Source organism: Zootoca vivipara, chromosome 5, assembly GCF_963506605.1.
Source record: "Zootoca vivipara chromosome 5, rZooViv1.1, whole genome shotgun sequence".
NCBI classification, from domain to species: domain Eukaryota; kingdom Metazoa; phylum Chordata; class Lepidosauria; order Squamata; family Lacertidae; genus Zootoca; species Zootoca vivipara.
The window spans coordinates 27343326-27367872 of NC_083280.1; the positions used below are offsets into that span (position 1 = coordinate 27343326).

The window sequence follows — 24547 nt, forward strand, 5'->3', positions numbered from 1 at the left end:
CTATGCAAAGAGGGAGTCTTCAGTTCCCTCTGATTCCCTATCAACCAAACCCCACCTACAGTTCCCTGTGCTTCCTCTCACGACATTCATGGAGGTCCCCTGACTCCATAGGAGCCACCTCCTAGGGGCAAAGGTCCCCCACCAATAAAATATTTAAGAGAGCCAGGTCCCCCTAAAGTTGTTGGGCATTGCCATTCAAATGGTGTTCGTGTGGCATCTTGTGATTGATTGTGGGGCTTACAATCCCCCCCCCATATTTTATTCAAATTGGCACCCCTCCCTGACCCTTAAAAGTAACTTATTGGAGATCTAGGAGCTGTACCTAGAAAGAAGATGTCCCAGTTACACCAGACTAACTCCTATTAGTGATTCTCTGGGTCCAATCCTGTGTTTTTCACTTGCTTTGGAAGTGGCTTTCTTTCACATATTCTTATTTTGAACATCCTACTTACTTTGTACTTCATTGGCCTATGTCATCTGAATTGTCCTGGCTCCACCCACTGAACTGTCATGCTCCACCCCCTTACCTGTGGACAGAAACTGGTCTCTATTTTCATCTGTGAGGTGATGGAGAGACTAGGGCTGGGCCATGGCTATTATTTGAATGCATTTCCAGAGAAAAGCTGCCGAGACATTCAACAGGAAAGCAATTATGAGATTTGGTAATCAAAGTACTGTTTGTGTCACCCTTTAAAAAAGGAGAGGCTCAAAGCTCATGGAAGCTCAGCAATGAAACAGCAGCAAATAATCATGACAAATGTAAGATTTAATTTGTTACAGTAATACAACTCATTACTTTCTTCTTGCCTCATACTTCCTTTTCAGTAACGAGAAAGGTGAGCCTGCTCCTGCAAATGGAGTTCTGCTGGCATCACTCCTTTTCCCTGACAGCCACACATAAACAGCCACACACATTTGATTCATGAGAAACAAAAATGTAAAAGATAATTGTATCACAATGCATTGCTTAATTTACTATCTAGATATTTGCGTGTGAAGACCTTTTAACCACACCCCGAAATAAATTCAGACCAGACTCAAATTTTAGGTTTCGTTTTTGGCAGTATTTAGGCCACAACTTTATTGATTACAATCAAGTGAGTGGCTGCATAGGCTCTGGTTCGACTAGCTCCCTGCACCCTTGCAGGCAGCGCTGACCCTGGGCACCAACCATAGGTCAGCCTAGGGTGAACACCTGGGACAGTGGAAAGCAGGAGCCCTGTTAGACCTCCACCCAGATGTCCCCTGGACTCAGGCTCAGGGCACAACCCCTCACAGGGAAGACCAACCATGAGTCCATGGATTCCTTCTTAAAGGAATACCCAACGAATAGGGATGGCTAGGCATCCTACCACCCCTATCCACAAGAAACAGAGCCTATCCACAACCTTACAAGTTGTGACGATTTGCTATGTGGCACGCGAAACCCAAATGGCACCAGCCAATCAGCCAAGTGGGGGAAATTCCTGCCGTGCCCCTGTCCCAATGACAGATGACACACGACGGCATAGCAAGGTCAAGTGCAAGCCCTAAATATAGGGAGAGGTGGGCAAGTGTTCCAATGCACTGAGCCCAAAAGGGACACATGCATGGGCTTAAATAGAGGTCCCTCGATCAATTTGACTGGCATCCCATTGGCCCAATTGCACCCAAGATCAAGGGACCTCCAATAGGGTGTTGTGGCCACCCAAATGTTCCCACCCACAAGACAGGGTCTGGTTGCCAGGTCACATCACAACACGTGCCCTCTTAAGGGAGGACCCGATTTACTTAGTGGCAGGGAGATAAAATCAGGTCACACTTGTTCCTGTCAAGATTCTTTGTTGGTTTTAATGTAGTGTGCATCTTGTCATCATCTGAATGGTTTGATCTGGGATTAAGGCCCACTTCATATTTTGTACGGCAATTGTTATCCTTGGCTACATCAATGATGCACTGGTATTTCCTACAGCATGACTTCTCAGTGTTTTTCCATTACATGTTTATTGCACAAAACACCAGTGTAACATTGACAGCTCTGCAGCATCCACAATCCTTATGTATGGTGTGAAGCCCTCAGCAGAGGTGGTTTTAGGGTAGCACAACCGGTTCAGATGCACTAGGTGCTGGGCCACAGGGAGCACCACAACATTGCTGTAGAATAGTGTGCAAGAGGTGGGGAGGGGGTTCCCAATTTTCTGTCACACAGGGCACCGCTGAAATTTGAGAGCCCAAGTCTGCCCTCAGTGGTTTGAGTTTATCAGTTGCAGCATGCAAAATGAACTGAGCTTTGGATAGTAAATGCTTTGTGCTGCTGGGGCTATAATTGCAAGAAGATCAAAATCAGCTTCGTGGGGAAGATAACTTATCTTCTTGTGTGGTAAAGTCTGGGCACATCAGCTCAGTAAATTATGCTTACTAGGAATCTGTGCAAAAGGAAGATAGATAAAGCTGTGTTGAGGGAAAGCATGTTAGATATAAGCCAGAAAGTCATTGTTTCAAATGTCAACTCAGCTACAAACACAATAGGAGGTCTTTCATGAGTCACCATCTCTCAGCCACCAATATGAAAAGAATGATTCCGACCCACCTTGCATATTTAGGGATTAGAGATATAGGTCAGTGGTAGAACACAAGCTTTGAATGCAGAGCATCCCAGATTCAATCCCTAGCATCTCCAAGCTAGCCTGAGGGTAGCAGGCTAGCTTGAGGAACACAGGGATGGCTTAACAGCCCACACCCCAGGGCCGGCTCGTCGTAGACCCCTGGTGGCGCAGGGCAGCATGGCGCCGGCCGCCAGGAGGGCGCCGCGAGCTGCGCCCGCCCGCTGGCCGGCCGGCCAGTCCGCTGCGCAGTTGCGCGCAGCGCCCACCTGCCCACCGCGCTGGGAAACGGGGCGGGAGGGCGCCGGAGAGGTCGCGCTGTGCCTGCCCGCCCGCCCGCCGCGCAGCAGCGCCGCGCCCACCCGCCCACCGCGCCGGGAAACGGGGCGGAAGGGCGCCAGAGAGATCCGGCGCACCATGGCGACAGGGGCGCTTAAGACGGCGCTGCCACACCCCTCTGTCCTCCAACACTTTGCTGCCATTCTGTACACCTCTCCAGCATCTGAGACAGTCACCTCCATCTGCCTAATGGTAGGTCCAGACCTGCCTGCTTTTCAGAGTACTGGGATAGATGAATAAATGTCTACCTCATGCCTTAAACAATGGCGGTTTCCCATGTTCACCATTGAATGGTCATTCTTATTGTTTTACAGATATGGAAGCTATATTGAAAGATCTTGTGGCACACACAAGAGACTGCAGTGCCTCAGTTTCCTTCCTCAGCAGACCATTGTCAAAGTCGGAGAAGAAAATGCAGATTCCTGCACCAAAGAGGCAGATTTATTTCTCTGATAATGGGGCAAAGGGTTATATGGGTGATGTGCCTTTCAAAGCTGTTCCTGGACTAAAGCAAATAAAGAAACAGCCAGGGAGATAGACCAGTATGAGCAGGTGTAGTCACCCAGGCATTAACTTGTGACAACTGTTAAGAGAAGGAAAGGAGGAAATAAAATGGAAAATGGCATTTGTAGCCTTGTTGAGGTCGAGTCTGTGTAAATATAAATCTTAGCCAGAAGTGCCTAAACAAAAAGAAAGTCATATTTAATACACATGCATGGGGTTGCTAGGTCCAACGTGTTCTCCAGATGTGAACCATTTACTGTGACATCAATAAAAAGGTAAAGGTAAAGGGACCCCTGGCCATTAGGTCCAGTCGCGAACGACTCTGGGGTTGCAGCGCTCATCTCGCTTTATTGGCTGAGGGAGCCGTTGTACAGCTTCCAGGTCATGACTAAGTTGCTTCTGGCGAAACCAGAGTAGTGCACGGAAACACCATTTACCTTCCCGCCGGAGTGGTACCTATTTATCTACTTGCACTTTTGATGTGCTTTCGAACTGCTAGGTTGGCAGGAGCTAGGACAGAACAATGGGAGCTCACCCCATCATGGGGATTTGAATTGCCAACCTTCTGATCGGCAAGCCCTGGACTCTGTGGTTTAATCCACAGCGCCACCCACATCCCTGTGACATCAGTAATTAAATGCTATTGTCACTCTTTCAGAAGGGAGATCAGGGAGCAGCTAGCTAGCCTCCAATCCCTCGTAGCTCACACTCGCTTCCAAACTCACTCCTAAATTGGGATAGGGGGAGAAATTCAATTCCACTTGCATTTAAAGGTGAACTCACTTTTTGAAACAATACACAAACAAAACATGACCATTCTTCAAAATTAATGCTGTCAAGTAATGTGTACAAGAATGCATATACTAGGGTAAAGTGTACATGTAAATGCATATGTCAGACCAAGAAGCATTCCATTAGGGTGAAATGTTTTGGAAAGAAATTAGCAAACTTGCATAAAAATGTGTACATTAGAAGAAATTTGCACTAAAACGCTTATTAATTTTCATGAGGATTTTTTAAGTAAAAATAATAATCATGAACTTATGTGGAGAACTGAGTTTAAGATTGGAAAATGAGAACTGGAGAGAACCCAAAATAATTAAGAACAATAAATTTAGGTGTGTTTCTCTGAAGATATAGTCCTAATTTATTTATAAAATATGTCTGCAAGCAGTCCTCCACAGAAGTAAGTTCTTTTAGGGGTAGATCAACATTCAGAGAAGGACAGGATCTTGTTGGTACACTCAGCAATGAACTGTTAAGCATCTATCTATATGGTGAAATCTCATTCCTCTAAGAATCAGCAGAAAACAGTTTTAAAACAGATGAAAATATCAGTATATGGCTTAATGCAGTGGGTAAGTTCCTACAATGACATATTTACCTATCCTTAGTTACAAGAGAAGGGAGGGGTAAATGACCTCAAGTTCTTCTCCCAACACAGGCTCCTTGCCTCCATCTTAAACTCTGCTAACTACTGTAGAGAGTAGAAGAAGAGCGGGTGGCACTGTGGTATAAACCACTGAGCCTCTTGGACTTGCAGATCAGAAGGTCAGCGGTTCGAATCCCCACGACAGGGTGAGCTCCCGTTGCTCTGTCCCAGCTTCTGCCAACCTAGCAGTTCGAAAGCATTCCAGTGCAAGTAGGTACCGCCGTGGCGGGAAGGTAAATGGCATTTCCGTGTGCTCTGACTTCCATCACAGTGTTCTGTTGCACCAGAAGTGGTTTAGTCATGCTGGCCACATGACCCGGAAAGCTGTCTGTGGACAAAGGCCAGCTCTCTCGGCCTGAAAGTGAGATGAGCGCCGCAACCCCATAGTCGCCTTTGACTGGACTTAATTGTTCAGGGGTCATTGACCTTACCTACATACCTTACTGTAGAGGGTGTACCCCTCTTGAGATTTCTAGCTTGCAGGACACTGTTTCCTGTACAGAGCAACCTCACCACAGTATTCCTTTTCTTGTCCTTCCCATAGGGTTTGCATTCAGAGAATTCTGATTCCACGGCATGGACGTAGCCAGGATGAAATTCAGGGGGGGCAAGGGGGGCAAAGGGGCAGGGCCAAGGGGCGGGGGGAGGGGCCACAGTGGGGCAAGGAAAGCTCCCTTCTCCCTTGCCAGCTTTCCCTCCTCCCGCCCCAGCGATCGCGGAGGGGATCGGAGCAGCCCGATTTCGGGCTGCTCCGACTCCCTCCTCCCCCTCCGCGATCGGCAGGGGCGAGGGGGCACCAGGAACAGCCCGAAATCGGGCTGCTCCGACTCCCTCCTCCCCCTCCGCGATCGGCAGGGGCGAGGGGGAGCCAGGATCAGCCCGAAATCGGGCTGCTCCGACTCCCTCCTCCCCCTCCGCGATCGGCAGGGGCGAGGGGGAGCCAGGATCAGCCCGGAATCGGGCTGCTCCGACTACCTCCTCCCCCTCCGCGATCGGCAGGGGCGAGGGGGAGCCAGGATCAGCCCGAAATCGGGCTGCTCCGGCTACCTCCTCCCCCTCCGCGATCGGCAGGGGCGAGGGGGAGCCAGGATCAGCCCGAAATCGGGCTGCTCCGTCTACCTCCTCCCCCTCCGCGATCGGCAGGGGCGAGGGGGAGCCAGGATCAGCCCGAAATCGGGCTGCTCCGACTACCTCCTCCCCCTCCGCGATCGGCAGGGGCGAGGGGGAGCCAGGATCAGCCCGGAATCGGGCTGCTCCGATCCCCTCCTCCCCCTCTGCAATCGCCGGGGCAGGTGGAGGGAAAGCCCCAGAGCTGCGCAAAGCGGTTGCCTGGCTTTCCCTCCACCCGCCCCACAGCCAGCCAGGGAGAAGGGAGAAGGCACCGGGCGGGCAGCGGGGCAGGCTGGCCAGCGCCCCTGCTTCTAGGGGGGGCAATTGCCCCCTCCTGCCCCCCTGCCTACGCCCATGTTCCACGGGTTCTCTCCTTTCCACCAGATTTCCTTTATTCCCACTGTATCCATGCTCTCCTGTGAAACAAAGTGCTCCAGCTTGCCTATCTTCTTTTAGAAATCTCTTGTTAAAGCCCAATATTTGCTTTTGAGACTTGCCTCAAAGCATAAGCACCAAGTGGGCCAGAATGCATGAGTGACAAGCCACATTTGGCCTGGTGCGTACAAATTACGGTGTATAAATAAATCTGCTCTTCTCAGCAACTGGATGAATTCAAATGAAGGCCAGGTAGTTTTCTGTATTCTAAAGAGTGTCTGGAAGCACTTAATTGGTCTATTAGCTATGAATACAAGGCCAAGCTCTTTTTTTTCTCCCGGGTTCTCTTCCTTCTGTTTAGCCTGTACTTAATCGTGCTCCCTTCTCTATAAATGTCTGGCTTTTGGAAGCAATGCCATCATATTAATAAATTTGTTCCGTGTAGTGCACAAAAGAGCAAAAAGGAAAGAAGTCAGAACAGAAACAGAAGCAGAGCTTTCATAACCATCACTCTGCAGTTGTTGTTTTTTAATCCATCATGGGCATCACTGTGATTTGTGAGTCACAAATGGCATTCGAAATGGCATAAAATTCTTTTAAAGTGACACCTGACTAAAATCTACAACGTCTCGGGTAACACAGAGAAAGATGCTTTTTAAAAATTAATTAAAAGGGCTCCGACCACAAGTACCTTAGAGAATAGTTGCAGCTGGGAGTACAGGTGGATCTGTTGTGAGGACCTTGAGATCTCTGCATGTGGAGACTGAAGAAGGAGAGAAATCCTCAGATTTTTCTCTTTGAGCCAGCTGCCAGGGGAGGGGATCAGAGTGCTGCATTTCCTCCTAGTTTATCATTGTCCATGGATCATCAGAGGCAAAAGCCTAGTGGGAGATACAGTGCTCTTTCAGATTCACACAAGGCAAACTATGCATGAAAGGACTACAGTGCAAAGGATTAATATTCTTAAAATGTTTGCATTATTTTGTTGTTTTCTATCCTGTACTCCTTTGGGAGGAAGGAATACTGTATATTCCTGCATATAAGAGTACTTTTTAACGCAGGAAAATCTTCTCAAAAGTCGGGGGTCATCTTATACGCCGGGTCGTATTTCTTATACGACGAGTATATCCCAAACTCTATATTTTAACTGGAAAAGTTGGGGGTCGTCTTTAACGCCCAGTTGTCTTATACGCCAGAATATACGGTAAATAAATATTATCTTTATTATTATCAGTGCTATTTTTCTAGAAAAAGAGGTGCTGGAACTCACCATGAGCACCTCCCTCACTCTCTTAGAATGGCAATGGCACCCACCTGAGAGGAAAAAAAGCCCTGATTCTTATTAGTATTACTATTAAACAGTTCCCTTGGTGTCATAGGGCAACAGTCACTGATATCTTTTTTAAAAGGCATTACTAGTTTGTGCGGAAATGTATCCCCAAAGGGGAAGACGGAATCAATATAAAAATATGCTCCTAGATCCTAGAAAATCCTTCAGCAGTCCTGATGACATAACTCAAAGGATAACATTTGCATAATTTAATGGATAACACTTGCATAATTTAAAGGGTAACACTTGCAATTATTTCCTTCATTTGCCATAATTTATATTGATTGAATAGGGTTGTTGTTTTTGATTATCTCAACTGTCACAATCATTCCTGTGGTATTTAATGAAAGGCCTCCCCCTTTCTGTCAGAGCTGCTGAGAGAAAGCCATATATTGGTCAGGCATATATGAAGAACTGAAAAAAATGCTCAGATTTACATTTGAGAAAAAGCCAGAGATCTTATTGCTAAGCATGATCCCTGAAGACATACCGGCAGATAGGAAGAACATACTCCTCTATGCGGGTGCGGCAGCCAGAGCGCTGATCGCGCAAAACTGGAAAAGAGATAAGATCCCATCGATACAGGGTTGGTATATAAAATTAGCCGAATATATGACTCTAGCAAAGCTAACTGCAATGATCAGAAGGATACCCAAACAAAAAATTAAGGAAGAGTGGAAATATGTGGATGAGTATTTTTATAAACAAAGAATAAGCACAAAGTTGGTGATATGTTTAGACTAAGAGGCACAAGACGGTAAGAAATAAGGGAATGGAAAGGGGAGAAATATAGTTTAATTAATAAAGAGGAGAAGCTTAGTAGAAATAAATTATGAGATGGAACCGATTATAAGTGTTTGGAAGTCGAAATATTATCTTGTCTTTCTTAATCTTTACTCACCTTTTCCCTTTCTCTCCTTCCCTCCTCCTATCCCACCCTCTCCCTCTCTCCCCCCCCCCCACCATAGACTTACCTTAGACATCTCTTCTTGCTCCCCTTTCTTTCTATTCTTGTTCTCTTTTCCTGTTCTTCTTATATTCTAGTCTTCTTGTTCCAAGATTGTTGAAGACTATGTTCAGGTTTTGAAACGTTGAGATTCTGAAGTCTATTTAACATTGCTATAATGTCTGAGTTATTTGTAAAGTTTGTATTTGTCATATTATTTTCCTTTTGTAATTTTAATATGCAATAAAGGTTTTTATTTTTCAAAAAAAAAGAAAGAGAAAAGACAGCATCTTAAAAGATAATCTTAACCCTCCCTCCATGTAAGGGAAGGAGACCAGAAATAAATTCCATCCCCACCACCATCTGCAGCTCCAAGTGAATGAAGAAATTGACCCTGCTTGGTGCAGCAGCAGGGTGTCGGTGACCTTAATTCAGTACAATGAACCAGGATTTTTGGAAGGATTTCCCCCTCCCCCAGTCTTGGTCCCCAAAGCCAAAGTGAGACTTGCCTATAATTGAAAAGGAGTGGATTGAGACCGTGGCTGCACACTGACAGAACGCAATTCCTGTAATCTTGCGTAATGAATGAGACAATTTGAGCAGAGAGGGTGGGGCTGTGAGAAATCAGCCCCACCCTCTCTGGCCAGGAATCAGGTAATGATCTTGAATTCTCCCTGCTACCCGCAGTGATGCTGATCCACCTAGGAAAAGAGAGAGAAGGGGTTGGTCTCATCTTGCAGCCTTGAGCACATCTGAAGAAAATCAGGCTAGAGTTGAGAAGGTGAAGTTAAAGACTCTTGGGATCCAAACCAATATGACTGGCTCTGTCTGCAAAAGCCATGCTAAAGCAAACTCCAGATATTCCCACCCAGTTCATCAAGAATCTAGAGATCAGATGGGACTGCAATCAGAACTTTGCCCCCATGGATCCAGGACTGCAGGCCTGAAAATTAAAACTTGGTTCAGCTCTTTCCATCCTTGCCAGTGTCTCTCTTTTTTCTTTCTATTTAGTGATCCCTTGTAGCCGAGTAAGATTGTCTTCCATAAACACGGTTTTAACAATGAGTCCGTGAGTGGCTGTGGAGGCCAATTCTGGATCCACACATCCTTCCACAGTGGGGACATTAGTTTCCAGGTGGGAGTTGATCACAGTGTGGATTTGCCAACCATGCCTTCTTCTTAGCATGTTTCTCCCTTGCATCCTGAGATCGAGTGTCTTCAAAGCCCATGACACCTTTGGTAAAGGCTGTTCTCCAACTGGAGTGCTCACAGGCCAGTGTTTCCCAGTTGTCAGTGTTTATACTACATTTTTTTAGATTTGCCTTGAGACAGTCTTTAAACCTCTTGTGTTGACCACCAGCATTACGCTTTCCATTTTTAAGTTCGGAATAGAGTAGTTGCTTTGGAAGACGATCATGAGGCATCCACACAACATGACCAGTCCAACGAAGTTGATGTTGAGGAATCATTGCTTCAACACTGGTATCTTTACTTCTTCCAGTACACTGATATTAGTTCACCTGTCTTCCCAAGTGATGTGTAAACTTTTTCAGAGACATCATTGATGGAATCTTTCGAGGAGTTAGAGATGGTGTTTATAAGTGGTCCATGTTTCACAAGCATATAGTAAAGATGGTAGTACAATAGCTCTGTGAACAAGTATTTTGGTTTCCCTGCGAATGTCCCGGTCCACAAACACTCTGCACTTCAATTGGGAGAAAGCCACACTCGCAGAGCTCAGGCGATGCTGGACTTTTGCATCAATGTTGGCCTTTGTGGAAAGGTAACTGCCTAGGGAGGAGAAGTGATCGACATTTTCCAATGTTACAACACTGAGTTGAATTTGTGGTGCTGCAGAGGGGTTATTATGTACTTGTTGTTGCAGCACTTTGGTTTTTTGGATGTTGAGTGATAGGCCAAGCTTTTTGTAAGCTTCTGTAAATATATTTAGGATGGTTTGGAGGTCATCCTCTGAGCGTGCACACACTACGTTGTCATCAGTATACTGAAGCTCTATGATGGAAGTTATGGTAACCTTACTTTTTGCTTTCAGCCTGCTCTGATTGAATAGCTTTCCATCTGTTCGATATATGATTTCTACTCCGGTGGGGACCTTCCCGTTGACAAAGTGTAGGATCATGGCAATGAAAATAATGAATAGAGTTGGGGCAATATCACAACCCTGTTTAACACCTGATCCCACTGTGAATGGGATCTCACTTTGAGAGCCATTGTTATCTGCCATTGTTGCTGTCATATTATCATAGAGGAGCCGAATGATGTTTACAAATTTATCTGGGCAGCCAATTTTCAGAAGGACAGTCCACAGGGCATTACAATTTACAGTGTCAAAAGCCTTAGTCAGGTCAATAAACAGGGGTTGGTTTTGCTCTCTGCATTTTTCTTGAAGCTGTCGAGTGGTGAAAATCATGTCCACTGTCCCCCTAGAAGGCCGAAAACCATTTTGGGATTCAGGAAGGGTCACCTCATATATTGTTACGAGACTGTTTAATTTTGCCAGCCGCAGCTAATAGAGAGTTGCCTCAATAGTTTCCACAATCAGTTCTGTCACCTTTTTTAAAGAGATTGATAATTTTGTCATCCCTAAAGTCTGCTGGGATTTCTTCTTTTTCCAGATTTTTTTTTGATGAGCTTGTGAAGTTGTTATGTAAGTTCAATTCCGCTCACTTTGAAGATTTTGGCAGGTCCACTGGCTTTGTTGTTTTTCATTTGGTTAATAGCTGTACACAACTCTCCCAGATTTGGAGATACTGTAAGCTCATCTCTAACTTGTTTTTGCAGAATTTGTGAGAGGACCTCAGCAGCTACGGGGGAGTTGCAGTTAAGGAGATGTTGGTAATGTTCTTTCCAGCGCAGTGCAATAGCTTCTTTATCTTTTAGACATGTGATACCATCTGCTGAGCATAGGGGGCATATGCCATGATTTATTGGCCCATAGATGGTCTTTGTGGCTTTAAAGAAACTCTGTGCATCATGAGTGTCCGCTAAGTGCTGGATCTCTTGAGGTTTTTTTTTATCCACCAGGTGTTTTTCAGTTCTCTGGTTCTTCTTTGACCCTCAGCCTTAGCGTTGGCATAGGTTTTTTTCTTAGTGGCACAGTTTCTATCTCTTTGCCAGATCTGAAAGGCCTTCCTTTTCTTGTCAATCATGCATTCAATCTCACTGTCATTCTCATCAAACCAGTCCTGGTGTTTCTTGGTTTGGTATCCAATAGTTTGTTCACAGGCTGCAATAATGGATGTTTTTAGCTTGGTCCAGTGTTCCCCGATGTTATCAGGGAATTCTGAAAGCAGATGATCCTTAAGAGTCATTTGGAAGCAATCCTGCTTAATGGAATCTTGAAGGGCTTGAGTGTTCATTTTGCACCTTGGTTTCCTTCCTTGAAGCCTGCATTGAGGTATAATCTTGATAGCCATCATGGAGCGTATTAGTCGGTGATCTGTCCAGCAGTCATCAGCGCTCGTCATAGCTCTGGTAAGGAGCACATCACGGTGATCTTTAGCACAGACATAGTCTAAGAGGTGCCAGTGGTTTGACCGAGGGTGCCTCCATGAAGTTTTAAATTTATTTTTCTGTCGAAAGAGTGTGTTGGTAATAACAAGGTTGTGCGCTGCATGTATTGTCAAAAGTAAGATTCCGTTCTGGTTGGTGTTGCCAACTCCTTCTTTCCCAATAGTCCCAGGCCACAGATCGAGATCTCACCCAACTCTTGCATTAAAATCACCCAGCAGGATAATTGTAGCAAGGGTCCGTGAACTATAATTGCTCATTAAATGGTATGATTCATTGAATGGCCAATCATACACAAATAGACCAGCAAGGGTTGGTTGGTTTGCTTATATATATATTGAGTCACTTAACTGAGCTACTGTGCTCCAACCCAGTGACTAATCAAATTTTACCAAAGAAAACTACCTTGAAGTGGTTCTTGTAAATGAAGCCCCAAGTGCAACTGTGTTCTTGTGTTCCCATTGAATGCTAAATCTGCAATTATATCCTGATTTATTGCTTTGCTGTTCTTTTGCTCCGTGCTATTTTGTTTCCTTCTCTAGAATGTTTTTTGAAGAATGGTTTGTGTATCCATTCAGGAAGCTCTCTCCTCCTAGGTAACCAGTTTGAAATTTGTGTCCTGAAACACAAGGTCCTATCCCTAAAGAAAGGGCTTTTTTCAAAACACTGCATTGCCATGTTCCTTTTGAATGCTGGGAGGAGATAACTCCCTGCATGTTTAGTCAGAAACTTAGTCAGTTTGCTTATTGTTTACTTAAAATCCTAAATGTTGGTTTTAGTATGGCCCATTTGCCTGTACCCAATATGTGTTTATGGACCCTTGCGGATGCCTTTGTTATGAAACTTGCAGTGTTTCGATGTTAAGCCACAGGAAACTTAGAATAGTGGATCTTGTGATTGCATAATCAATTCCATTCTTTTAATGTGGATGGATTTTCCAGTAATAATAAACCTCAAAATCCATATGGTGGAGCAGGGGAGAGAAATGTGATGAAGTTATGATCCCTCAGTCTGTTGTACGCAGGTGGTGGCAGCAAAAATAGAGGATTAGGGCAGGTACTCCAGAGTTACAAACCTACAATACAGGGTTGAGGTGAACCATGGAACTGCAGGGGTCATAGCAGATAGCTCTGTGGGGAGCTGGCTTCAGGCCCCAGGCCCATTGGCAGACCAACTAGTCCTCTGCATTGCAGAGATGTCTGCAAAAATGACATGAATGCTGGCAGCATCAACCCCACCATGTGGGAATGTCTTGCACAGGGAGCACAGAGAGAAGAAACATCATGGTGCATCTGCAGCAACACAACCGGACACCTTTATTTGCCCGAACTGCAACAAAACATGTCTCTCCATGTATTCCAACCATTTGACTTCCCCTCCAAAGTTGCACTCCACCATTGTTCCTGAGACAGATGGATGCCAACGGGCAGCAGATAGCTGAATGAAGAAGTCAACCCAGTGGATAGCAGATGTGAAAAAGATGAACTCCATGTTAAGGATCATTAGGAAAGGGGTTGAAAATAAAACTCCCAGTGATCATTGTGCCTTTACAAAAATCTATGTACCCTTGGGAAATAGCTAATGTTAGTACTACTCAAAGTAGACCCACTGAAATGGAGAAATATGACTAACTTAAGCCTACTAATTTCAATGGGTCTGCTCTGAATAAGACTTAGTTCAGGCATCCCCAAACTGTGGCCCTCCAGATGTTTTGGCCTACAACTCCCATGATCCCTAGCTAACAGGAGCAGTGGTCAGGGAAGATGGGAATTGTAGTCCAAAACACCTGGAGGGACGAAGTTTGGGGATGCTTGACTTAGTTGATGATAGCCCATAGAATGCCACACATAAATTGTGGTTGCCACAATGCAAAAAGGACAATGAAAATGATCAAGGGGCTGGAGCAAATCCTCTATGGTAAAAGGTTACAATGGGTGAGAGGTAGTTTAGAAATAAAAAACATGAGTAAGTGAGGACATGATAAAGGGAATACCTGATAGAACTAGAGTTCATCCAAGAAAAATGAAAACTGGGAGATTCAAGGCGGACAGAAGGAGGTCCTTCACTAATGAATTGGTAAATTATGAAATTCCCTACCCCAGTATATAGTGATGGTCACCCATTTGGACAGCTTGAAAAGGAAATTAGACAAATTCATGGAGCATAAGGCAATCATTGGCTACTAGTCATGCTGGCTATGTTACCTCCAGTATCAGAGGCAATATGCCCCTGAATCCCAGCTGTTCCATTGTGTGGCAATAGCCCTCCTTCCCATGTAATAAAGACTCATGACACAGTGATTAAGATTTAATTGGGTGGTTAAGGCCACAACTTTATTAATTATGCATGTTGAGCGGAATTGGCTTAGGCGTTGGAACCTAACAGACTATATCCGACTCCAACCCGTGTGTTGAAGTCTGTGAGAAGTTAACCACCAGAAAGGAGCCCCGCGACGTAGATCTACTAGAGCTCCTCCTGTGGCCACCGAAGGGCGTGCCTTACGGCCCAGGCAACTCCAGGCTCAGGACCAAGCCTCGCCCCCGGAATCCTTTAACGGAATTACTTCTCCAAATTTGGGCAGCTGATGACGTAGCCTGCCCCTCCTCCATCTAATTGTTATGCAAATTTCCAACGCCTAACCGCCTAACCTAAGTTGTGACGACATGCTACGAGGTAGGCGAAAAACCCATCATGGCTAGCCCAGTATGGGAAAAATCCTACCCAGCCCCCTGGCCAACCAGGGCGACCAACTGACGTCCACAGCAGCGTCCCCTTACCTCTTTTTAAGGGGTGGGCGGGCGGGTGAATTGTTCGCTCCGGCGAAGAGGGACGAAAGAGGGAGCTTTCCCCGCCTGCAGAGTGCTTAAAGTTGGTGGCCCCGCCCCGACCGACCTCATTGGCTGGTCGGGGGGTGACGCAGGCGGGAACCTACCATTGCGTAGGGGCTGAGCTTGCAGCCCCTACGCGATGGTACAGTCGGGCAGCCCACAACCCCACCTCCGTCGCAGGCGCGGAAGTGGCTTTCTTATGTTCTTAGTTTTTTCCCCATTTAAATAGAACTGAATATCAGCCAGAGTGCTGCACCTGAAGGAGGGGGAAATGCAACCAGTCTCCATAGCTCTGTCAAGTATAGAGCAGTGCTGCAATAGTTATGTAGACAACTTTTCCCTGCTTGCCATTTGGATGGTTGCCTTTGGACAGCTCCTACCTTCCTCAGTTGTTACTCCGTACAACTAAGAAATGCTGTGGTACACCTGCATGAGCCTCCATCTGTCCCTGAGGCAACAAAATGTGTCTCTTCCATATCGGTCTTTACAGCCACAGCAAGCACTGTAACTCTCCAAGAGTTTGACTTCACCCCTGAAGGCACACTCTCCCATTGTCTCCCGTGACAGACAGATGCAAAAAATAATTTTTGTGAGAGGGATAAACCAATTGTGTCAATAACAAGAGGCAACATAATGGTTTCGTTTATTAAAACAATAAAAACAGGCCACCAGGAGTGGAGCTCCAAAGCAGGCAAAATAATGAGTTAACTACACAACAAAGAGGTTGATAAAATCAGAAGTACCCAGCCAGCACCAGAGAATTGGATCCACTGGAAGCCAAAGCTCATCAGGAGTAAGAGTAGACTTACAGAAGACAGAGTTTCTGCACAAAAGCAAAAGATGTGATGCTGAAAGGCTATGTCTCCTTGGGGTGCAACAAGACAAATAATATTTCCCTCAGCACTGTTTTGAAAAAACTGCACAATATCGGAAGGTAACTAACCTATTCCCATTATATGCACATATCGTATCAGGGCTACAATAGCTACAATAGACCATCGCTCAATGGTAGAGCACGTGCTTTGCATCAGAAGATCCCAGCTTTAATCCCTGGCATCTTCTGTTAAAAGGACCAGGCAACATGTGAAGGGAAAGATCTCTGCAGGTGATGCTGGAAAACCGCTACAAGTTAGCGGAGACAATCATGGGGCTAGATGGACTTGCTATCAGACAGCCTCTTGCATTCTATCAACCCAAATATGAAAACACACATTGCAAACCTGCACTCTGAAATCTTCCTTCCACATACTGGTGTGCTCCAGATGTTTTTGGACTACAATTCCTATCATCGCTTTGCAAGCCAGGGCTAATGGGAACTGTAGTCCTTAAACGTCTACAGGTCACCAGGTTGAGGAAGGCTGCCCTAAATTACAGCATTTTAAGATTAACCCCAAACCCTCTGGCAACTGGTTTACATGGCCTTAAGTGATGAAGAGCCAGTACACAACAGAAAGCACCTCTCTCCGGGTAAAACTGCCCACCACAAAGGTCTGCAAATTAACTCTGACTTGGGCATCCTGTACAAACAGAAGATTAGGTTGTTGGGTCCCAGTCAACCTGTAACAAACCTCCTAGGGCCATTTGTTTATTAAAAGAGTTTCGTAATACAGAGTTTTAAAGGGAACATTGTTTTTCCCCCTTGTACTTCAAGGACATTGTGTTTCTCATACCATGAAATTAGAATAAATGAATGTTTCCAGAATGTAAGGCATGATTCACCTACAGTTAAGAACTATTATGTTCCCCCCGATTCCAGCAGAATAATGTTAAGCAAGGGGCCTTTGCTTAGCTTTGGCTGAATCATGCCCTTAATGCAAAACAGTGGCCAAAGACATGTTTGTGCGTATTGAAGGTTCTTCCAGACATTATGGAGTCATTGGCAATTTCCACTTCCAGCTGCAGCCCTTAATATTCCATCCAAAGCTGCTCTTGACGATGGTCCTCTTGACCTTCAGGAAAATATTTATATAGAAGTGTGTGGTGGGCAGGGGGACCTGAAAAATCCCAGCATGCACATACACTGGTAACTGTTGCCTATTGGGACTTGGGCAGAAGACAGGGAGAGTCAGCAGGTGGAGTCAGAGCCAATGACAGGCAAAGCACCCCCTACTGTTTGTTTGTTTGTTTGTAAGCAATGCAGGCAAATGGTAGCCAGCTTGAGGGCATCTGAGATTGGTGGGGCAGTGCCCCATTTGCCTTCATAAATCAGCCTCCTCTGTGCACATGGCCCTTTGGATCATGGCCAGTGGCAAAAAGTTGAACCTTTTAAGTGAGACGAAAGATCCTTCATCGCTGGTCAACATGAGAGTAGTGTTGTTCTTACTACAAAACCATTGGATGCTATTACTACAAGACCATTATTTAGCTTCAATGCCTTTTTTATTTTCCTATCCTTTTTTTCCTTGCAAAAGAATGTGATCAAATGTAAAAAGAGAGAAGGGTTCTTAAATGCCGCAAATAAATAGCGGGTGACTAGTTTCTCCTGATACAGGGAAATAGCACCCTGGGAAAGTGTCAAAGGATACATCAGTTACAAATCATCTTGGCAGGGATCATTCTCGACAGATATGACGATCATATAATTGCTCAAGATGAGCAGATTTCTTTCATCCCAATAAATCACTTTTGGATGAAAAGATTGGAACGACAGGTGCAAAACAATAGCATAAGCCTGTTTCTGGCGTATTTACATAATTTCATACAAAGGAGCACCGAAGTGTGAAGTGTAAAACAAATGTGTTGAATTCTGAGAAAGGGCAGGAAACAGCTTCACACTCACTCCCCTGCTGTAAAGTTAGTTAACATTTCGTGAAATATGTTTGGCTTGTGACAAGGGAAGGGGTGTGAAGGTTTTATTTGGAAAATGCTGAGTGGGCACTTCGAAGGAAGCCAAGTATATATGACAATTACTAGCCATTTGCTTCTTTTATGCAAAGTGCTCCATGCAGCTGCATCTTGAATAGTTTTCGCCTGCAATTGTCTGCCGGGGCACCTTTTCAGGGCAACGCAGATGTTAGATGAAAATGATACACCCAGATAGCTTGCTGTACACATCCCCTGACTAGATCCCCTCCGGTTTTCCAATCACATTTCTTCTTCAGAGTTCTGGGCTTGACAAGTTCCCAGCATCGCTTGGTATTCCAGGCATGTTGATGGTGGCATGTTAGGTTTAGATAAACAAGCTAAAGCTGAAACGTGTGCATATTCACCACTCAGCAACTACAGCATCGAGAGGAAGTTTGTGTATTGCAGGTGCCCTTGACAACTGCAGTTCAGCAGGCAGCCATAGCTAAAGACCCAGGGTAGTGGTTAGAGTGTTGGACTAGGGCCTGGGAGACAAGAGTTCAAATCCTCAGAAAGCTCACTTGGCGGCCTTGGGCTAGTCCCAGTCTCTCACAGGGTTGATTGTGATGATAAAATGGGGAGGGGGGAAGCCATCTATGCCACTGTGCAGGGGCGCTGCAATAGGGGGCGGGGGCGGGACGCCCCGGGCTCCACTCTGCAGGGGCAGCGCGGCACCCCCTCGCCACCTCCACCAATGGCTGCCGCTACTGTGGCGGCGGCGCGACCGCCATCACGGAGGCCCCGATGTTGCTGGCCTTGCCCCTTGCTTCTTCCTGGTGGGATGGGCCAGAGAGCAGGGTCAGCGGCGGCCGCTGACGCCCCTCGCCGCTCCACCTCCGGCTGAGTAGGAAGAAGCACAACACGCGCTATGGATTGGCTTGCCGCACGCTTTGTGCTTCTTCCTGCTCAGGCGGAGTGGCGAGGGATATCAGCGAGCTACGGAGCGGGTTGCCGGTGGTGCCGCTCTAGCATCAGGATCCTCGGATCCGGGCGCTGGAGCACCGCCCCCCGGCAACCCACTCGACGCCGCTGCCACTGCGAGCTCATTGGAGGAAAGATAGGGTCTAAATGTAATAATATAAAACATATAGGTAAAAAAGGAAGCCAGAGCACACAGAAACAGCATTTACCTTCCCGCCACAGTGGTAGCTATTTATTTACTTACACTGGCATGCTTTCAAACTGCTAGGTTGGGAGGAGCGGGGATAGAGCAACGGGACCTCACTCTGTCACAGGGATTTGAACCGCCGATCTTCCAGTCAGCAAGCCCAAGAGGCTCAGTGGTTTAGACCCACGTCTCATATATCATATATTATATGTATGTAATAAGTCAGTATTCCCTGTGAAGTGGTATTGACTATTAAACCACTCTGGAAATTGTAGCTCTGTGAAAGCAATAGGGATCACCTAACAACTTTCAGCTCCCTTGACAAACTAGAGATTCCAGATTTCTTTGGGGGAAGCCATGAGTGTCTAAAGTGGTATCATTGTGCATTAAATGTATGGTGTGAATGTGGCCAAGGTCATGCCATAGAGACATTCCAAATGTAGCATTGTGAAGTAACACTGAGAGCTTGGTTGCAGCTCTGCCTTCCCTTGTAGTGGAGTATTTGGAAGGCAATAGTTCTCTATAATAGGGATGATTATCAGTAATGAGTATCTTTAAGGTGTCATCTGTTCACAGATAATGTATTTTCATCATTCATATTTTAACAGCTATACTTATAAAGATTAGCAGTGGAATTTTGTTTATTGAAAAAGGCAGTTTCTTGCATGGCATGCTGAATATTAACTCTGTGTATGAGAACAATGAAGGTGAGAAATGTGAAATTGCATTACGTGTGAAAGTGAAGCAAAACTCCTCGTTGTCCATGTTTGTTTGTTTATTTTTGTTGATGATGACAACTCCCTGTTTTTGTTTATTATAACACTAGTTGCAGTGATTGTAGTGCTTCATAGTTTCACATATGCATAAGGAGGGAACTTGCCCTTAACATCTTTCACAGATATTTGAAGCCAATTCTCACCCATTCCGGCCCACCACTTACTACAACTTTACCAGAATGGTGTAATCCTGTGGCCAGATTGCTGACTAGCCCTAAAGCATACGGAGTAAGTAGCAAAAGTGCATGTCCACGTTTCATTATTTTGGGTAGGCCTCTAAAGCAGAGCTTTCCAAACTGTGTGTCATGACACATTAGTGTGTTGGCTGCATTGTGTAGGTGTGTCACATGAAAGATCCCCATGCTCCTCCTGAGTCTGGAAAGGGGTTAGTTTAACCTCTGTTTTGCTAGTAAAACTGAATTACTGTATCGCAAAATGATGCATGTTTAAAAAGTGTGTCACCAACATGAAAGATTCGGAAAGCTGTGCTCCAAAAGCTAATAGAATGTTTCTCCAGAGGGTTGGGGAGAATGTAGAAGGTAACATGGATGTCTGAAGGCCGAGGGGGAGCCAAATATTGCTTCAATCCATGTTCCACTCATGGTAAGTTCCACCAGATCAAAGGTCCTTCCATCACTGGAGGCACAACAATTGGACCCAACCATTAATTTTTTTAAAAAACCCTCCATTTTCTGCCAATGCATTGCCATCTAATATGAGTAAATATAAAGGAAACCAGTACAGCATTTAATTCAAATCAAGTCTGTCAGATTTTAATGGAACTGCAAAGCCACCTTGTAAGATTTTATTCTGTCAGTGAAAAACATTTATATATTTTTTTCCCTTTCTTAAAAAACACCTAGGAGCAACTGAAGGATGATGATACTGACTTCATTGTCAGTAACGATGAACTGTCTGTGACTTGTGCTGCTCCAGACCTTTCTCCGATGCCAGCACAGAACAGAATCGACCTGCCCCATCTTCCAACCAAAGAAAACATTTACGAAGGAGACTTGGGCTTAGGAGGATATGAACTCCAGCCTGAGTCGGCTCCAGGTCAATCCCAGTTGGTGTCCTCAGCCTGAGGTCCAGCGAAAATGTATATCGCAAGCATCAAAAGGAGCACAGAAGGCATGGAAGCCATGTTTATTATGCAGAGCTTGAAAATGTATTAAGGGCATAAATGGAGAAGAAGCGAAGCCTTGCTGAATCTATCCCTGGAGCCTGGAGGAATGAGAATTTATTACCATCCCTATATGTTATACAACTACATTTAATTTTTCTGACAGTGGCAATTTTTAATAATGGAATCGAGGGCACCGTCTGTCTGCTACTGGGACATTACATATGCACTCATAGTCTCTGATCATGCTTCATCGTTCCCATTCCTATCTCACATGCACACAAAGGCCTTTGAATGTTATTCTTCTAATTAATTCAATAGAGAGAAGGACGAGGATTTAGTTAACTACAGTACATGCTCCAAAGATCACAACCATTTTGATGTTGTTACTCCCTTGCCTGTATATTATCCTATGTTGTCAGGTGGACTGTTCTTCCATATTTCTGGCTGGGGGGGGGGGGTTACCATTACTGTTGCAAGCTTTACATATATTTCAATCAATGGCAGTTTGCCAGCAATGGGTTAACAAAGTTGCACACAAAAACTGGGCATTGATATATGAGCTGCTGAGGACTGCACAAGTCACTAACTAGGGCCCTGTTATTGTTTTGATTGAGGATGATCACTGGTATAGACAGCAATTACACTTCCTTCCCCCAGTCAATTTGTTCCTGCCCCTGTGCAGTAGATTCATAATACAAAGCCCATGTGCTGGCTTTTCTTCCCTGGTGTTCTATGTTGACTTCGGGAATGTGGAAAGAGAGGGAGAGAAAGACTGCAAGCCTTTATAAGACTTTAAAAACAAGGTGTGCAAACTCTTTTTCACACCCTCTGCAGCCTTAGATGTTGCAATGAGGAATAAGGCAGTCCTAGACATATGATAGCTCTGCACACTACACAGAGGAAAAGGTCATCTGAATCATCCATCGCAAGTGTATGAACATTGCTGCTCAAACCCACGTATCAAGAAGGTTGTGGTAGTGCCCCAAAGAGCAAGTTCATGCTCTTGACAAACTGTTCAAATGACCTGCTTGCTAATGCTACATGGCATAATACAATACAGACTGTGAAGCAATATATTAAAGAAATAAGGGAGATAAGGTGACTAGATGTCTTCATGGATGGGATTCTGATGCCTTTAAGAGGTCCATAGTGGGCAACTTTTCCTAACCTAGCTGACAGCCCTATGGCATGGCCTTATACCGAATCAGACCATAGGTCAATTTTACTCAATATCGTCTGCACTCAAGGCCCACTCCATGTGCTCTGCTGCTAAGATTCAACCCCTATGTTCTGAGTTACTCACCCATTATGATGCTCATTAATTGGGTGGTTGCTGGACTACAGTAGCTTTAGAGCAACACATGGCAGGAACATAGCTTGAGAAGAAGGTCCTCCACAAGGTAGAGCTGTTAAACTGCACTATAATTTTCTAACTTCTCTATGGTTTACTGTTGTTTACAAATTTCTCTATCTGTTTGCCTGTTCCTTACTTTATTAGAATAGCATCTAGTGCCTACAAGTGCTCAGCTCCTTTGTGGCCTTATGGGCATGTAGTTTTGCTGCAATCATAGGTCCTCTTATTGTGTTTATCTCTCCCCTACAAAAAAAAAACAAAAAACAGCAGCATCTTTGGCAATTATTTATTTACCTATACCAGTCGTGCATACCTACCGTAAGTGCAATTCTGTAGGAGAGGCAGGGGTGAGAAGGACTATCACTTTCACAATACAGGCAAGTGATTTCCTGATATTTTAAAAGTCTGAAAATGATTGAAAACCAAGTAAAAAAAAATACAGTGGAAAACAATGTAATACATTATCCTATCACTGATGGAGCTCAAATGCCCAGGAAAACAAAAACATATTTGCCTCATGCCAATATATAATGCCAGGTGATATTATTCCCAAGGCAATTCCTCATTTTGTAGATTGTTTTTTTCTACAAACACTTGCTTGGTGAGATAAGTAGAAGCAGGGAAATTTTCCTCTTTGCAATGCAGTTTTCCCGACTTATGTATACTTTGATGTGACATGTTTTCAATGAAATAGTGCGGGTGAGATCGGCATATTTTATCATATACCTCAAATAATCACTGAGTCATGGTAACAATCTCATGCCATCAAGTTCCAGGATAAACTGCGATTGTTTTGTCTTTTGATTCAGTGTTAGCACATGACTCTTCAGCACTTACCTACCTGGGAAGAGGTATTTGGAAGGTATTGCAAATACGTGCCCAGTATGTAATACATGCTTGTATCAAAGGGTCCATCTTAATGGAAATCTTATTATCACACAACTGGAAGTTTGAGAAGCAATCCCATGGAAAGTGGGGCTCAGATTGTGATGGGATTTCTCATGTTAACACTGAACATGCGATCATAAGATGAGGCCTGCTGGATGAGGTCAAAGGCCCATCTAGCCAGCATCCTGGTCTCATAGTGGCAAACCAGATGCTTATGAGATGCCTGCAAGCAGAACTCTCCCCGTGTGTGATTCCTAGCAACTGGTATTCAGAGGCATATAGTGGAGATGTAGCAAAGCCATTTGTGGCCAGTAGCCTTTGATAGCCTTGTCCTCTATAAACCTGCCTAATCCTCTTGTAAAACCATCCATGTTGGTGGCCTTCGCTACCGTTGTCCGCTTGAAGCAGTGCTTCCTTTCTCCTCTCCTGAATCTTCCAGCATTCAGCTTCACTGAATGACCCTGAGTTCAAATATTATGAGAGAGGGGGGAATCAGGGGAAAAAAATATCCACATCATGAATAATCTTATACACCTCTATCATGACCCTGCCTTATTCTCCTTAAGAAACTCTAAAACTTGTAACTTTTCCTCATAGAGAAGTTTCTCTAACCCAGGCACAGGCAACCTTGGCTCTCCAGATGTTTTGGAAGTACAACTCCCATGATCCCTGACCACTGGCCCTGTTAGCTAGGGATCATGGGAGTTGTAGTTCCAAAACATATGGAGAGCCAAGGTTGCCTTTGCCTGCTCTAACCTCTTGCACTGTCTTGAACTTGAACTATGTACCCTAGCCCAGAATGGGATTCTCTAAGGAAATGCTTAATCTTAAATGAAATGTAGAGTGGATTTCAAGAAAGATGAATGACTACACTGAAAAGGCATTCCATGCAGACCTTTCATAATAGTGGTCACACGCTTTGGCCACAGTCCAGGACTGGGACTGCTTCTCTGAAATCAATGCACGTAAAGATGACTAACTCTGTTCTGTACTGTACTGTATTGCATTTTATTCGCAACTCAGGAATGCAGCTTCAAGTTGCTTATTGCACAGTCATGAAAAGGTTGCTACCCCAGAAGTCAAGCCTTAAGGGAAATTTTATGGAACAATGACTCATATCTTTCAACAACATTTGTAATCTGTAAGAATAAATGTCACACCATCTCGTTGAGACTGTGAATGATTGTAAAGTGGAATGGGTTTTGGTTCACTCACAGATGATAAGAGCAGCACAAACTTAAATATAATCAAGCTTTAATCTTGCCTTTCCAAGTCTAATTAATTGTCGATTGAATGTTATACTACAGCAGCTGCTTTAAGCCTTAATTTAAAACAGGGATTCTATGCACTCTACAACTGATCACAAGCTGAAATGTGTTTTTATTGAATTTATTCCAAAACATGAATCAAGTTGCTTCAAAGAATCTCACAAGGGGAAATATATATTGGCTCTACTGATTTTTGACCCTGATGA

The 24547-nt window shown here is 44.8% G+C and overlaps 1 protein-coding gene across 1 annotated transcript in view; it reads left to right on the top strand.

Moving 5' to 3' along the window:
- The window catches only part of SLC9A9 (solute carrier family 9 member A9), a 256166-nt gene extending 232404 nt beyond the window's left edge, over window positions 1-23762 (top strand). The window contains exons 15-16 of the mRNA XM_035132511.2: window positions 19828-19933; window positions 20569-23762. Coding sequence (XP_034988402.2) covers window positions 19828-19933; window positions 20569-20790 — 328 coding nt within the window. The 3' untranslated portion in view covers window positions 20791-23762. The remainder of the gene's footprint in view (window positions 1-19827; window positions 19934-20568) is intronic.
- Window positions 23763-24547: the final 785 nt, after the last annotated feature.